The sequence below is a fragment of the Calypte anna genome, chromosome Z, assembly GCF_003957555.1.
Source record: "Calypte anna isolate BGI_N300 chromosome Z, bCalAnn1_v1.p, whole genome shotgun sequence".
In the NCBI taxonomy this organism is placed as follows: Eukaryota; Metazoa; Chordata; class Aves; order Apodiformes; family Trochilidae; genus Calypte; species Calypte anna.
This window is the reverse complement of record NC_044274.1, coordinates 18,830,056-18,847,164: the sequence shown is the minus strand read 5'-3', so window position 1 is coordinate 18,847,164 and position 17,109 is coordinate 18,830,056. Positions and strand designations below refer to the sequence as shown.

The 17,109-nt window shown below is 39.1% G+C and overlaps 1 protein-coding gene across 1 annotated transcript in view; it reads right to left on the bottom strand.

Moving 5' to 3' along the window:
• MTREX (Mtr4 exosome RNA helicase) overlaps window positions 1-16,947 on the bottom strand; it is a 44,366-nt gene extending 27,419 nt beyond the window's left edge. Inside the window, exons 1-15 of the mRNA XM_030466709.1 lie at window positions 16,619-16,947; window positions 16,099-16,230; window positions 14,760-14,826; window positions 13,391-13,453; window positions 12,855-12,967; window positions 11,851-12,025; window positions 10,804-10,894; window positions 10,399-10,523; window positions 9,107-9,205; window positions 8,247-8,349; window positions 7,973-8,104; window positions 6,823-6,902; window positions 2,815-2,925; window positions 1,643-1,744; window positions 295-420 (exon numbers count right to left, since the gene is read on the bottom strand). Coding sequence (XP_030322569.1) covers window positions 295-420; window positions 1,643-1,744; window positions 2,815-2,925; window positions 6,823-6,902; window positions 7,973-8,104; window positions 8,247-8,349; window positions 9,107-9,205; window positions 10,399-10,523; window positions 10,804-10,894; window positions 11,851-12,025; window positions 12,855-12,967; window positions 13,391-13,453; window positions 14,760-14,826; window positions 16,099-16,230; window positions 16,619-16,731 — 1,632 coding nt within the window. The 5' untranslated portion in view covers window positions 16,732-16,947. The remainder of the gene's footprint in view (window positions 1-294; window positions 421-1,642; window positions 1,745-2,814; window positions 2,926-6,822; window positions 6,903-7,972; window positions 8,105-8,246; window positions 8,350-9,106; window positions 9,206-10,398; window positions 10,524-10,803; window positions 10,895-11,850; window positions 12,026-12,854; window positions 12,968-13,390; window positions 13,454-14,759; window positions 14,827-16,098; window positions 16,231-16,618) is intronic.
• Between the last annotated feature and the right edge of the window lie 162 nt (window positions 16,948-17,109).

The window sequence follows — 17,109 nt, the reverse complement described above, 5'->3', positions numbered from 1 at the left end:
TCCATGAACCAACTATTCACTGAAGTAGTAGCAATATCACTAGAAAACAGGGTATCATTTTACCTCTCCTGCTTGAGACCTCTTCCATACAGAGATGGATGACATTAGCCTTCTAATTTTGTTTTACAATAGAAACTCTTGCTTTAGTCAGAATTCAGTAAAAGCCCATACTCCTTTCAGGAGCTGTCATCTTCTACCTGCATAATCTATATATCTTTTGTTCTAGCTGTACAGTTTAGACATATTATTTAAATGCATCAGTGGGGAAGAAAAAGAGGTTAAATTCTTTCCTACCTTCAAAAGCTGTTTTCCAATTGTTGGACTCATTTTTTCATCCACCATAAGAATTACTATTCCTCTGTCATCCATACCTCGGCGTCCTGCACGACCTGACATTTGAATGTATTCACCTGAGGATATCTAGAAGAAAATGAGAAAAAGAAAAAAATTAACATTAGAAAAGCAGCAAGAACACATAAAGCTAAACAGTTATACAGCACATCACCATGATGTATAAAAACTAAGTTACCTAAACAATGAACTTTTCATAGATTGAATTCACTACTCGTAACTGATCACTGAGCAGTGTAGGCTGACTAATGCTTTCATAACTACAGTGATTTCCACAACACAGTGTATGAATTTAATAAGCCCCAAAAGATTTTACTAATGACTTAATGTGATGAGATCTGTGTCTGTGTTTGACACAGATTATTAAAATATAGTACAGCTTCAACATACCAATAATGCATCTTTAAAATATTCAAACAGCTTATCATTTCATTCAAACATAACTTCCTCAGCTTCACTTCAAGTTAGATCTCAAAAACTACTTAAGAAACCACTGCTATAACATTTTAAAAACATGAGTACCACCTATTGGATACTTCACTTTTTTGCATACATCCTAAGGACGTGAAATCAGACTGAATGAATCATCAAACCAAACAGCGCAAACTAAGACTGAAGAGATGTTTACTTCATAAAGCAAATATCAAATCACTTCTCCTGTTTACCACAATTTTCCCATCTCTGAAAGATGAACCATGGACCTTATTTATAAAGCCTTGCTGTGATGACTTTTAGACCCTTGTTAGTATTTACATGTGGATTACACACCTGATTTTAACGTTTAAAACTTTTAAGTAATTTGTTTCCTAGCTCCTTAAGAACCTGTCTCTCTCTCTCTACATTTCTGTCTTCCTGTGGGCTGATACACAGAACAATCAATACTTTCCTGAGGTAGACGATCTCCTCTCTTGGATCTGTCAAAATCTAAATTTAATGATGATTATGACATGATATTGAGCCCACTTATTCTCCACATTTCTCTGACGCAGAAGAAAATACTTCTCACAGTCTCACAGTTTTGGACAAGTTGTGCAGAAGTATTACTCCATCCAGTGTCCAGCAGTAACCCGTGTTTGATGCCATTTTCATGTATCTTACAAACAAACTCATGCATAGTCTGAGGAATCTTGTCTTCAGGAATTAGCATGCTAATTATAAATGGATTAGTGGACAAAGATTTTTTTAAATAAAAAAGTATTTTTAGCTACACTGGAGATATCCAAATAAATCTAATCGAATAATGTTTAAAAAATTAAATTCAGCCATGACACAGAACCTGTTTTTCACTTACCCATCGGAAATCTTTTCCATCAAATTTGCTGGCACTTGTAAATAGCACAGTCCTGGCTGGCATATTAATTCCCATAGCAAAAGTCTCTGTTGCAAATAAGGCCTAAATAAACAGACTAAAGTTAAGCAAGCAAAATCAATGCCTCTTAAGTAAGCATGTAAATAGTCAGAGACTGCTGCAAAAATCCTCTCCAGATTTTACTACTTATGTGAACTCAACATAGGAACATAAGTACTTTTAATACTTAAAAACTGAACCAAAAACATTCCTTCCCTTTTCCTTTATTTCCGCTGTGAAAATATGAAAACTAGTTAGATGTGACCATGTAAAGTACTAAAAAAGAAAATACAAGGAGTTGCAGATCATATTAATTAAAAAATATACAGTTAATTTCCATATTCGAAGTTTGAAAGAAGAAAACAGTAGTTAGCTATGCAAAAAAGTCCCACAGCTTTCACCTAACGTTAGATTTTTCTGAATATATGTCCCTTAGGACAATCAGCAAACAGCTTGGGAAATGACGGCAGCTTTTTACCAGAGCAAAATATATCAAAAAACAATGGAAGAAAATGCTAAAGTTTAAATACTTTACAATAAATCAGGAATGTTTAGAACTAGAACTGTAAATGTGCATTAATGTAAGACATATAAGGCAAATTATTAAACTTTTAAATTATTTTAAATTATTAACTTTTCCTTATAGAAGGAAAAAACCCAAAAGCTAGATATATTGGTTTTTTTAGATAAAGATGGAGGCATTTATGCAAATATATGCATGTCTCAAGGGAATGGAGTTGCAACCAATTACACCTTCATCACTGGAAGAGCTGCAGGCTTCCAGAGGTGCTGTGTGCATTTGCAGAACTCAGTGTGCAGATTCAGAGTGGAGCCTTTCCCATACAAATGCAGTTCTACTAACTGGTCCACACAATGTTAAAAAAAAATAAATTTGGTATCAACTAAGTGATATGTTTTCTGCACAGAAGCAGATTCAAATCAAAGCATTTTTCAGTTTAGCATGTTCAGTGATTGTGTCACCCTTCCCACTAAAGAAGGAGACCTCTATTGTAGTTGCATATGTTCTGACAAAAGACATCCTGCTTGGTTTTTTAGGATTATCAACTGTATATTCACAACAGAGAAAAAACAAAATATGGGCATGAAATAAATACCTTTATTAGGCCCTCAGAGAACAGAATTTCTATGGTTTCTTTTAAAATAGGAAGCAGACCACCGTGATGGATCCCAATTCCACGCTTCAGCAGAGGAAGTACATGCTCAACCTGGGAAGAAACATACAAAGCCAAGTAAACAGATTTTCAAATTCATTACTGAAAAAATAAAACCCCTAAGGAAAACCTCAACACTGTCCCTAGTGTTCATGCAATTCATTATTTGCTGATTTTAAATTTTATTTTCCAGTTAGAACCATGAGTGATATGAAGACCAAAGCCAGAGGGCAATTTTTCCAGTAGCAGACTAAATTGGCTGACACCAACTATGAAGCCATACCCTAATTTACACAAGCAGTTAGTATTTAAACTTGCCTGTATAACAAAAAAAATTGCCTCATTTAAAATCATTTTTGGAGACAGAGATTCTGGTTTGCATGAGCTTTTTGTTTCAGTTTCATAGAATCATAGAATCATAGAATTAGCCGGGTTGGAAGGGACCTCAGAGATCATCGAGTCCAACCCTTGAACCACCGGAGCAGTTGCTAGACCATGGCACTGAGTGCCACATCCAGTCTTTTTTTAAACGTCTCCAGGGACGGAGAATCTACCACCTCTCCGGGCAGTCCATTCCATAGCCTAATCACCCTCTCCGTGAAGAAATTCTTCCTAATATCTAACCTAAACCTCCCCTGGCACAACTTAAGACTGTGTCCTCTTGTCTTGTTGAAGGTCGTCTGTGAAAAGAGTCCAGTTCCCACCTCGCTACAGCCTCCTTTCAGGTAGTTGTAGACAGCAATGAGGTCTCCCCTGAGCCTCCTCTTCTTCAGGCTGAACAGCCCCAGCTCTCTCAGCCTCTCCTCATAGGGCCTGTGCTCAAGTCCCTTCACCAGCCTGGTTGCCCTCCTTTGGACCTGTTCCAGGACCTCTACATCCTTCTTAAACTGAGGGGCCCAGAACTGGACACAGTACTCGAGGTGTGGCCTCACCAGCGCTGAGTACAGGGGAAGAATCACCTCCCTGGACCTGCTGGTGGCGCTGTTTTTGATACAGGCCAGGATGCCATTGGCATTCTTGGCTACCTGGGCACACTGCTGGCTCATGTTCAGCTTCCTGTCAATCCAGACTCCCAGGTCCCTTTCTGCCTGGCTGCTCTCCAGCCACTCTGTGCCCAGCCTGGAGCTCCCCATGGGGTTGTTGTGGCCAAAGTGCAGGACCCGGCACTTGGCCGTGTTGAACCTCATCCCGTTGGAATCGGCCCAGCTCTCTAGTCTGTCCAGGTCCCTCTGCAGAGCCCTCCTGCCTTCGAGTTGGTCCACACTTCCTCCCAGCTTGGTGTCATTTGCAAATTTGCTGATGATGGACTCAATCCCTTCGTCTAAGTCGTCGATAAAGATATTGAACAGAACTGGGCCCAATACTGATCCCTGGGGGACACCACTAGCGACCGGCCGCCAACTGGATGCAGCCCCGTTCACCACCACTCTCTGGGCCCGGCCCTCCAGCCAGTTCCTAACCCAGCACAGGGTGCTCCTGTCCAAGCTGTGGGCTGACAGCTTTTTCAGGAGAATGCTATGGGGGACGGTGTCAAAGGCTTTGCTGAAATCCAGGTAGACCACATCCACCGCCTTCCCCTCATCCACCAGACGGGTCACCTGATCATAAAAGGAGATCAGGTTGGTCAGGCAGGACCTGCCCTTCCTAAACCCGTGCTGGCTGGGTCTGATCCCTTGCCCATCCTGCAGGTGCTGTGTGATTGCACTGAGGATGATCTGCTCCATAACCCTGCCAGGCACTGAGGTCAGGCTGACGGGCCTGTAGTTTCCCGGGTCCTCCTTCAGGCCCTTTTTGTGGATTGGCGTGACATTCGCCAACTTCCAATCGTCTGGGATGTCCCCCGTGAGCCAGGACTGTTGGTAGATGATAGAGAGAGGCTTGGCGAGCTCTTCTGCCAGCTCCCTCATCACCCTTGGGTGGATCCCATCTGGTCCCATAGACTTGTGGGGGTCCAAGCAGCTCAAGAGGTCACTGACTGTGTCCTTCGATATTACAGGGGGGCTGTTTAGATTTTTATCACCTTCTATAGGCTCCAGAAGCCTGCTGTCAACAGGATAACCTGTCTTTCTGTTGAAAACTGAGGTAAAGAAGGTGTTAAATACCTCAGCCTTTTCCTCATCTTTGATAACTATATTCCCACCCATGTCCAGTACAGAATGAATGTTTTCCTTGCCTCTTCTTTTGCTATTGATATATCTGTAGAAGCATTTCTTATTGTCCTTCACAGAAGTAGCAAGATTCAGTTCATGTTGTGCTTTTGTCTCTCTGATTTTCTTTCTACATGATCTGACTATATTCCTAAATTCCTCTTGAGAAGTTAGCCCTTTTTTCCATAATTGATAGGCCCTCTTCTTAATCCTAATTTCTTTCAGAGTCTCCCAGTTCAGCCAGACTGGTTGCCTTCCCCGCCGGCTCGCCTTCCGGGACTCTGGGACAGCCTGTTCCTGTGCTTTCAGAATATGCTCTTTGAAGTATATTCTGTATATTTCAGCTGTTTTCACTTTTTGATACGTGCAGCCAAACACTGAAATCAGCACCTAAGAGCTACACAAGGGAATTCAAGGCGCAAATGACTGAATTAATCTCTTAAATTCTAAAAACATTATATGTGAAACAAATACCTACACAAACTTAGTTACTCCTCTGGTTTTTTTCTCTGAAAAAAACATCCCAAACCTAATTCTGAGAATATGATTCTGATGTATCCTTGCCCACAATCACCAAAACAGATGACTTTTGATATTAGACTGTTATAAGCATACAAAAACCCACAACATGTAACACTTTATTTATTCCTATTTTCTTTTTTCTGAGGTTCACAAATGTCCTGGTTTGAGCCAGGATAGAGCTGATTTTCTCTGGAGCTAAGGAGAAAAGGAGTAAAGAGATCACACCTGCAATCCTCCTTTAGGGAGGAGCAGACAAGATAAATGACCAAAAGCGACCTAACAAGAGACCTAACCATACATGTGGTACTCGGTATACATTTGAGGGATCACAAGGGTCAAACCCCTTCCTTCTTCCCCTTCTTAGCCTGTTCCCTGTTTGCTTTGGCATCCTGGGAGGATTCCATCCATTCATCTGCCTGTGTTCCTGATCCATGCCAGCCTGAATCTGTGTGTTTCTGCCTCCACCTCCTGACTGCTGCTGACTCCAGGAGTCCAGCCTGGACTTCCCCAGGGCTGCCCTGCAGCCTCGGAGGTGACGTGACAGTTACTGGGGGACAGAGGAGGAGGGGGGAACATGGTATTGTTTTTTCTGTATATTTGTATATATTTAATATTTTTTCCTTTTTATCATTACTGTTTCATTAAAGCTGTGTAGTTAAGTTTCTGACCATAAATCTCTCTTCCTTATTCTCTCTACTTTCTTTATCAGGGAGGGGAGGGGGACTAACAGAGACCATCTGTCATTCGGTTAATTGCCAGGCCGGCATTAAACTGTGACAACAAACAAACAGGTATGCTGAATCCAAAGAAAGTAGGCATGGCCAAAAAATTAAATAGTTGTTTTTTTCCTTGAAACTGCATGCTGACAATAAAGGTAACTACATTTAAAAAATGATGGACACAAATTAATACAGAGGGTGGGGGGTAAAAAAAGAAATTATAGTTTTAGGATGTGTTACAGAAGTACTGAATCCTGTAATACTCTTTCCAACAAAAAGCATGTATTTTTCCACTGTAAAGAAAGTCATTCTGGTCAGTCATTATACAATAAGTTTGAATGCAGATGAACTTTTTTTAAGGTTCAGAAGTCAGTACCTGGTAATGTGCATATCATACTCTTATTTTAAACATTTCTGGACAGTTCTGACCCAGATATATCTCTTTAAAATCTATTTTGTTTACTTAGAAAAAGGTCAATTTCTGTATCCATACAAATGACCCAAACCTCAAAAGCTGCAGAAAACAGGAGAGCAGCAGCTACCCCTATCCAATCCCCACTCACCTGAGGAAGCTTTTTGTCTTCATCTGACAGACAATCAATTGCATTATTGAACACTTCTTCAACCATCTTTTTTTCTTCATCTAAGAAGGCAATTTTAAAGTTATTACACAATCTAATACCTAGATTGTGGGTGGTAAAGCCTAAACAAAACCACCCACATAGGGTCAAGACAATCAAGATTCAAATGTGAGCCAATCACCAGAAGAAGACCTCCAGGAAAAACAGAACAGACCTGGCAGATAATCCAAACTTTGGCTATTTCCTTTTTTATTATTTTTAGCTATAAACCTCCATGTTTCTTTTCTACTTACTAGTCCCTGTCTGACCAGACATAAGATGCCGCTTCCTTCTCTCTGTTAATTCTCAAAGTCTATACCCTTTCTACTGATGTTGCAGAAATAGAAGAACATGTGCATCTTTGCACATGTGCCTATCTTTATACCTTCTAACAGAAAAGGCTTGTGTTATTTTGCTACACTGAACCAGAATGTAAAAAGATTGGAGAAAGTAAGCAAGAATCAACCCTGATCAGTTCACAAACATGAAATGAAATGTTGATTTACAACACAGTCCTTATTTTTGTTATATCTCAACATTTCTGAGAAGTGATGAATGTAAACTTCATTTTCCAAGCTTGGTCTTAATCAAAAATGAAAAAATATTTGTTTACTTTTGGGGTTTTTCTTTGAGGAGAATGGGAAGGGAAGAAAGACAACTGGCTCAAATAGTTGAGAAATAACTACCTAGTGGTGTGTTATATAGCTGTTTTGACTTTGAGAGAATACTCATTTTTATAATGGACACAGCATGAACATTTTGGGAATTACATTTGTTATGATCAGTATTCTCTCATTATAGACAGAATTTTCTAGGAACTCTAGTGCTATTATTACAGTGAATTTGATTTTGAAGAAAGAAATAAAGTTTAAAATAGATGAAAAATTCAATACTGTGATGACTAAGTAAAGTATTCTTTGTGCACCCAGTTTCCTACTAAAAATAGCCTGAGGTACCAGCATAGCAAATGAAAAAGCAGTATGTATTTTTCATTTGTTTTTACACATACAGTTCCAAACGAGTAGAAACATGCAGAGTAATGTTTCACATTAAACTAAAACTGTGAATAAAACTATATTCTATTTATCTGTACCTGTATTGAAATCTAACTTCGTCATCTGAAGTGCATAGGCCTCGCAGTCTTTTTTACTGAAGCTGAAAATAATTACAGGTTGGAAATTCCTTTCCATGATCATCTTCACAATCTTAAAAACATTTGAAGGACCTGTAGAGAGAATACACTAATTTATATGTAATTTTAGAAAAAAAAGTATCTTATGGGCTAATTGAGACACAAGCACAACTTGAATACAACCTTGCTGTATTATTCAGTTGTACAAGCCCCTTTGGAATGGGTCCAAACTCACCTTTCGTTCCTCCTTTCCTGCCTTTCTGGTCCCCTTTTGCTAAGTCTCCTGCATCTCTAAGCACCTGCATCGCTGTATTAAAATTGTCTTCTCTGAACTCTCCCTAGAAATAAAAAATAAACTTTGTTAGCAATTACTTGTTACATACTGAATTAAAAATAACTAAGTTCTTTACATAGCCATTATCCCATATGTACAGGCAGAAGGACAACACGTAAGATAGGAAGTGGGGTTACTACACCCATGGCATAGCTCAGAACAACACTGGTGTCTCTGATTTATTGTTCAACATTCTGTTTAACACAACATCAACCACACTGAACCTGCTGGATGCCACAATACCAAAACAGACTTTTATGAACGTCTACAGGAAATTATATTGCCCAATGAAGACCTAGCTGCAAGTGCAGTACTACTGTTTATATCATGAACTGCTGCTGTACAAGCCTATGATGAATTTCAAACTAATTACTATGTCAAAATCATCTGAAGACAAAAAAAATATTTTTCCCCTCAATCAAAGTAAAATTCAAATACTGCTAGAGTTAGAAACAGTACAAGAAACATAAGGTACTTTGCAGATTTACAGAAAGCAGCATGCACTTTACTAAACAAAACAAGGATGAGGGCACTTAAGTCATCTCAGCAAAGTACTGCTCAGCTGACTACATGACAACAGATAATAAAACCAATCTCTTCCGTATGACTCCAAAAGCCTGTTCTGAGATCACTGTTATCCCATTTGTACTTCACTGTAACATAAACATCCTTTCTACAAACAGTCCAAAGTTTGCAAGAAATCAAGCTCATGACTGATCTGTCAGGAAAAAGATCTTTCAAACAAACTGAACATTCCTTACATTTTCATCAACAACCAGATGGAGTCCATCTCCTCCTGCTGGGAATATATAATGCTGCAGTGGAGTGGGTCGATAGTCTGTGTAAATTACATGGCAAGGCTAGAAAGAAAGAATACAAATAAACATTGAAAGCTTCTAATTGCACTGTAAAAACACTTGCTTAATGGAATTTTAATCTTAATAATCTTATTTAATCTTATATGAAGAATTTAATTCTTCAATCCATTACTATTAAAACAGATCTTAAAGACCAGGAAGTAAGACACACAGAATCTCACATAACAAATGTTCTTTGATGATTTTGTAATAATGATGCTGCTCGGAGAAAATTACAGTTTGCAAATCCTTTCGAAGAACATAAATTAATTGGCTACAAAAATTCTCTCTTACGAACACAAAAACTAAGAACAGATAACGCTTACTTCTGTACTATTAAACAGGCACAAAATCTTAACAGCTATTAAAACCAAAGGAAAAACTGGTAAATTCCTATTTTGTAAAAAAGCCTGTAGTACTTATTAAACAACCTAAAAAAGGCACACATTTAAAAATTTTTAAGGTTTTAAGGCATGGAGAAAGCATGTTAAGAAAAAAATAAACAAAGCATTTCCTTTAAAGCATTAAACATATGTTAAATCTGCTTTAAAAAAACTCACCACAGGTCTGCAAAACAAAGCCAATGTTTTGTATCAAGCTTAGAGAGACACCTCTTATACTACACTCCTTTCATCATAGGCAACATAAAAATACCACTAAGATTAATTCTTAAAATCAGACCAACTTCTTGTGGATATCAGCTTCACTAATTCTAATTCTTATATTCTATTTTGCAAAGCATCTGTTAAAAAAATGAGTAAAATAACTCTAATGGTTACAGGACGGACTTTGTCTTTTCTTGCTTTGTTTGCAAACACACACAGTATTTACAATGGATTTATGATTTATTTTTCATTTCTGCATTGCCTTCTTATGGAGCTCGTCAAATATATTCTCCAACACCTTATCTATTAGCCCTCTGAAAATCACAGTATATTCCTCATGTTTCATAATTTACAATTTTGTTAAAACCATCCTTGTGTTTAAGTAAATGAGACAAATAAACTTTAAAGAAGTTTAATGTTACCATGTAAAATGAACAGACAGTATAGCTGCAAAAGCTAGGAGTACAACCAGGTAAGCCAGGAGTGGTCTCTACTATCGTTTGTAAGCAATTAGAAGGGTGCAGGTCTCATCAACTAGAGAGACAGCAGTATGCCACAAGAGAAGGATGTTCAGTGAGATAGAAACATCACCTGTTTGTGAAGATGGCAGATCCATTCAGCAAACTGACGGGCATTTGGAATAGTTGCAGAAAGGAATACATAATGAACATTATCAGGGAGTAAAATAATTGTCTCTTCCCAAACCACACCACGTTCTGAAAATGAAAAAGTAACACAGCAAATATATGTCATTAAAGCCCATTTTTCAGCTCTGAAGCCAAAGAGTAGCCTTTTGCCTTGTGAAAGAAAATGCAGACTGTGTCACACAGTAACTACCACATATATATCCAGTGGAAAAGAAATTCTGAATGATTAATGTACAAAGACAACTGAATTTAACAGAAGGAATAAATCTTTAACTCTTCAAAAGGTAAAAACACTTGCTCTTGGGGGGGAAAAAAAGACTTGGAAAGAAAAACAGTACATATAGAATACCTGAATCTCTCATGTAGTGGATTTCATCAAAAATAACCCATGCAACTTCTCGCATAACCTCAGAACCTCTGTAGAGCATACTTCTCAAAATCTGGAAAAGGAAAAAGCCCCACAATTGAAATCCATCACATGAACTAAAAACACACAGTCAAAATTTGATTTTTTACATGGCAATATGAATTCTTATTTAGCACAAAACTTAAAAGCATTTAAAGGTTGGCTGAGACATGCTGTTCTGGTTGATCTAAGAAATCTCATTAAACAAGATGAACTGTTGTCCCTGCAAGAAAAATTAAAGGATATGAATGAAAAAACATTACTTTCCTCCCAGCCTCTATGTAGCAGTGTATTTGTTACAGGTCCACAGATCTATTTCTACCAAGTCTTCCTCTCCCATCCTAACAGGTAATTCTCTGTGATTAAGGGGAAATCTTATGTCAGAAACCAATTCATCCTGTCTCCACACACTAACCTTTCCCTATCAGAGTTTTCTCTGTAACACTCTTCACTCCTTTAAGGTACAGACAAAAAGAGTGAAATTCCAGCTAATGCCTGGACAGATTTCTAGAACAGAAGTATGACAAAACTGTGCCAACAGCACTTCGGTACCAAAGCTGAAAAGCTGTATACTCTAATACTAGTGTTTAGTATAAACCACTCAGATACCAAGCAGTGATTTTTCTCTCTCCATTTTGTTTCCCTTTTTGTTCCCAGAACAAAATACAGGGCTCAACAAGTCTGACTTCACAACTGAACAAAGAAAACCCAAATATTCAAGAGTCTTGAATATTCATGAAATCAATTCCTGCTTTTCTCTAAGTGAGAATGAAAGTTTCTGCCTGACAGTTCAAAAGTGTGAATTTACAGACATTTATATATAAGTTTCAATAAACAAAAGTTAAAACATGAAAGGGAGGCATAACTAGCTTTATAGCATTTTCTACTCCCATTAGGTTTATTATGACTTCAGTCTTTTAGTATCAGACCTTCCTGGTTAAAAAAAGGTTAAAGAAAACAGACAGATCAAAAACTCATATCTGGTCTTACCTCAGTAGTCATCACCAGACAAGAAGCTGTAGGATTAATGGTGACATCCCCAGTCATCAAACCAACATCCTGAAACTCCTCATACATCTCACGATACTTCTGATTACTTAAAGCTTTAATTGGACTCGTAAATATCACACGCTGTTTCTCCCTCAAAGCCAGGGCAATTGCATATCTGTATTTAAACATTGTACATAATAAAGTAAGACATTCAAAGAATATTACTTTCCTCTACTCTTCTGCTTGAAAAGTAAACTATGCACTTCAGAATACAATTAGAATGACATGAAGTATTTCACACTTCAGTTCTGCCCAATCCTAAGTCAAGGATCTATGCCTCTTTGGAAACTAACACATCATTGACAAGTTAATCGATTTTTACAGACCTAATAGCACACTTAGTTTAATTGAGAACTGTAATTGTCACTGTCTCATGGCAGTGAGATTATTATTAATGGCAAGCTATTATTATTTCAATCCATGCTCTGATACATCTGCATGTGCATCTCACTTCTCACCTCACGTAATCAAAGTCATTCCAGTCAGAAGAAATCCTGACAAAAAATGTAGACTATTTTAAAAATATTTCTTGCCCAATAAACTCCAAATTGCAAATCAAACCAAACTAGTGCTTCTGGCAAAATGAAGAAAACACACTAGAAACTCCTTGTTAGTTGTAGCCAGAGGCTAGAAAACTAAGGTATTTTTTCTAAACTCATGCAAATCTGTATTGCAGAAACTCTTAATTTCAACCTATACAAAAAAACCAAAACATGTTGTTTAAAAAGCTTAAACATGAATTAAGGATTTCTCTACCCATTGACCAAGATCAAAGAATAACCTCTATATTCAAGAGCAGCCAATTCAACTCTAACATTGATGGTCCAAACTTTTTATCAAGAATCTGTGACACATCAGAAAAACAACAGCTACCAATGGCTGAACAAAACAACAAGAAAAACATCACACTGTTCTCTTATTAGAGCTTGTCAGAAATTACTTACTCTGCACAGACAGTTTTACCAGCGGATGTATGGGCTGATACTAACACAGACTGATTGTTATCTACACAAAGAATAGCTTCTCTCTGAAAGGCATCAAGAATAAATGGATATTCCTAGAAAGGAAGAAAGCAAAATCATTTTAACAGACTATCTAATTAATTTCTTACCTAGTGTGCAAATTACAGACAGAAAAGAAATTCTGCAGATATCTGTAAATTCAACTGATCTTAATCCAGTCTTTTGCAATAAATTTGTACCTAGATTAGTTTTATCTAACACCATGTCTTTTTGTAGTATCAAACTAAAATTTTGTCCCACTGAATGCATTTTCTCTAATTAAGTAACAGCCTATCTACCCTACTCAACCACATCATTTTATTCTACCAAATTTAAAATAAAGAAACACCAATATTAATTTGACAGGCCACCTTTCCAAGGTCCTCTTCCAAGACTTACAGACAAAGTACATTACTTTTCCCTCTACCCTCACCTACTATCTAAAGCATAGACAAAGGTAAATGCAATCTATCACATACTTTTGCAGCTTTTCCAGTTCTTGGCTTCAGACCTGTGAAGTCTTCATCTGCTGGAAGCGCAACCTGTAAAATACATTTTAGGAAAAAACAGTTGCAGAATTCTTGGGTGTGTCAACTTCAATGACATGGCAAGCTACAAAGAGCTGAGGCAGGAGATATAAAGTGCATATAAACTAATCTGAATTTCTAAGATCCTGTTTCTAGATATTTATGTGTCAAGGCTTCCTTCCTTTTCTCTCTATTCCCCTTCTACAGTGCTCCTTCTCTCCATTCTCTGACACCTTCTTCTGTCTCATGTGACCTACGTCTACTTCATTTACCTCGCAACATGAGCTCTTTGGGCCAAGTTGCAGTGATGTTTTTTTATCAACAGATGTCAGAAACAACTACTCAGCTCACACTGCTCACACTCTCTTTCCAAGGTCAATGGATCTGTACCAGCAAAGTTCATGTTCCTGGCCATCATCTAACACTCATTCATAGTAAATACGTAAGCTTTCCCCAATTACTAAATGATGGCAAACCTCTACCACACCTCAAGGTAATAAAGACCAAACAGATGCATGGCCTTTAAAAGCTGTATCATCAGGTGTATATATAGTTCCTTTATTACAAAGATCATACAAGGTCCTTGAATATGGCCTTACCTAATTTGAGCTAGTTTTGAAAGGAAGAAAAGAAAATTAGTCTACAAGTACAAGGAACTTAAAAGGTACACATGTAATTCTCATACAAACTCTTTCTAACAATCATCTCTGTATTAAGACTGATTAAAAAAATCTATCAGCGCATTAAATAGTTCTCATATGTTTCATACCTCAAATTGTCTGTCAACACAATTTGAATAGGGGTAGTTTTCATTATTTTGCTTCTACATAAAAAACTTTTTTTCCCTTTTCAGCAAAATGTAATGTTGAAATCAGTCTTGTAAGAAAGCCTTTCATTCTTGAGCCAGAACAGAATACTTCAATGCACTGCTGCACAGTTAGATCACACCATGAAAACAGGCCTGTTTTAACAAACAGTACCTTTTCCTCCTAAACAACAGCACTCCACAACAGTACCTTTCAAATACAGGTATCTACCAACATTAATATTCAATCCTTCAGTCACTGATTTCATTGCAAGTACTATTCAAACTGCTCCAGCTGAGACAGCATATTAATTCCTATCCTATTTCAAGTGCATTTTGTGCACGCCCAATGCCAGGCACAGACCTCAAACTCTTTACAAATCTGGTTCGCTTTAAATGCAATGTGAAATATTATATAATAATAAGTTTGAGTGCAACAAAAAAATATTATAATGGCAGTAACACAATTCAATGAAACAAGCCTACAGTTCTTCTATGCATTTGCACTGTACTCACCTCATGTGTACACCCTTCAACAGTCTCCACAGCCTGCACCTTTACTTGAGGCATCAAGTCTACCAGACTAAAAACATATGAGTTAGGATTGTCAAAAACATTATTTCAAGATTCTGTTTTCTTTACAAACATGAAAATGTTGAAATTCACCTCTACTTTAACTGCAACATTAGAAAATGGAGACACAAACCTGAAATGGAGAGCTGGCAAAATAAGACTACTACCAGGACTAAGAATACCCATATCAAAATTTTGATGCTATATAAAACTATTTGAGCTACTGATTTCAGATTTCCAGCAGTTTTAAAACCTGCATCACAAAAGAGCCCTCAGATCACAATTTTTCATATGAAGTTTTCTAAGTAGACACAGACTTCTTTTCAATATACAGCAAAACGAAATTCTAGACATGCATGCCTGCTACTGTTATACCAAGTATCACAGCAGCAGCCTGAAGCACCCCAAGCAGCCACCTAAAGACAAGATCCCCACAGCATGTGTAAGAACACACGAAGCATGTAAGTTTTCTTTCTGTAATAGATTTTCTACATCTTGAGCTCAGAGGTACACATCTTTATGTAGCATTTCTGGATACATTTTTATTCCATGAACCCTGGTAACCATTTTCTGAACCAACATAAACCTCCACGTTGCCAAGAATGTCTTAAACTACAGTAAGCAGAAGCTGAAAAAAAGTGCCTACATTTTACCAATAATCTGTTTCAAAAAACCCTCACAACAACGATCATGAAGTTTGGAAAACAAGAGAGCCTAAAGCACAGAAGTGGTGTTCTGGCTTCCCTCCACACATTTTTTTGCCAACATGTCCAAGAATAACTAACACTGCATGTCAAGTTCTTGCCTTCCGTGTTCAAATTTAACAGCAAGTAGTTAAGACTCCAATTATTTGCTGCATGACTCAAAAGCTTTGTTTCTGGCTCCTTGGTAAAATTCTTATTCTTGAATCACAAGTCAATTATGTCTTTCAGTGGTGTGGTACACAGGAAGCCTGAGTCCTTCCATGTGCCTCACTTGCTTCTCTCCTACTACACAACTCAATTCAACACACCGAGAACCCATCCATATGCAGTAGCCATAAATATATAAACATTTCATAGTGTAGCTGCCTACCTGCCCACAATGTTATTCTAAAAATACCCAGTGCTTGTTACTGCTCAAGCTGTACTATCAGCACATCCACGCTTCTCAGGTAATGCAAAATCAAGTCCATCTTCTATGCAAATACTGCAAAACTACTCATGTCAACTATTCACAACTGGAATATAGCTAGGTAGTCTGTCTTGCTACTATTTCCTTAGGCATTAAAGTGGGCACTTACTTAGTGTCTTCTGATACAGCATCTTCCAGTTTTGGCTTCTTTCCCAAAACAGCATCTTCTGTACTACCAACTTCAGGTTCTCTTTTGAGCTTCTCGGGCACGGCTACTGGAGGCTTTTCTTCTAATCGTTTTCTGCAAAAGAAACAGACAACTAATTTTACGTTTGCCTCTTTTATGTATATACTATGTATTTTCAGAAAAAGTATCAGGTGTACGACAGGGAACACTGATCACACTACACCCACAGCACAACCCGGGGAACTACACGCCATGGGTTTTCACACCACTTCCCGGATGAGCCTCGTCTTCACGTTCCCGCGCTCCCCAATCGCCCACTGCGCTCGGGCTTTGGAGACATGAATCCCAGAACAATGCGTCCCTTTGGGCTGCACCGACTCCTGCCTCCCGAAGTTCAGTCGCTCAAACGCAATGCCAGAAGCCGGGCCCAGCAGCGCGGGCCCCCCCACAGCCGCCAGATCACCCGTGGCCCTGCTCCCCTGGGCCCTCCCCGCGCTCTCACCCCGTTCTCTTGGCGCTCTCGGTGGCCTCCACGCTGGTCTTCTTACCGCCGGAGGTGGCGGCCGGCTCCTCCTCAAACACGCTGAAGAGCTCATCGCCAAAAGCCTCCGCCATCTTCTCCTCTGCTCCCACAATCCCTGGCGCGGAAGAGACTCCCCTTTCCCACACCGATCCTCCTCCCCACCGCTACCTCGGCACTGCACGGCTCGAAGAAACAGCGTTCCCCACCGCCCCCGAGCACCGGGACCCCCAGGCACGGGCCGATCCGGTTCCTGACCCCGATCCCAGTCCGCCAGCACCGCCGCACCCTCAGCCTCCCCTCAGCCCCCCCCTCCCCGAAGCCCTTCCCACAGCCCCTCGCGGCCGCTGTGCCCCGTGACCCGGAAGCTGATTCCCGCCAGGCCTGGGGATGGCGGCGGCGCGGCGCGTACCCATAGACCAACGTGGGGCGGGAGGAGGGAGCCCGGGGGGGGCGGTGCCGAGCGGGAGGCG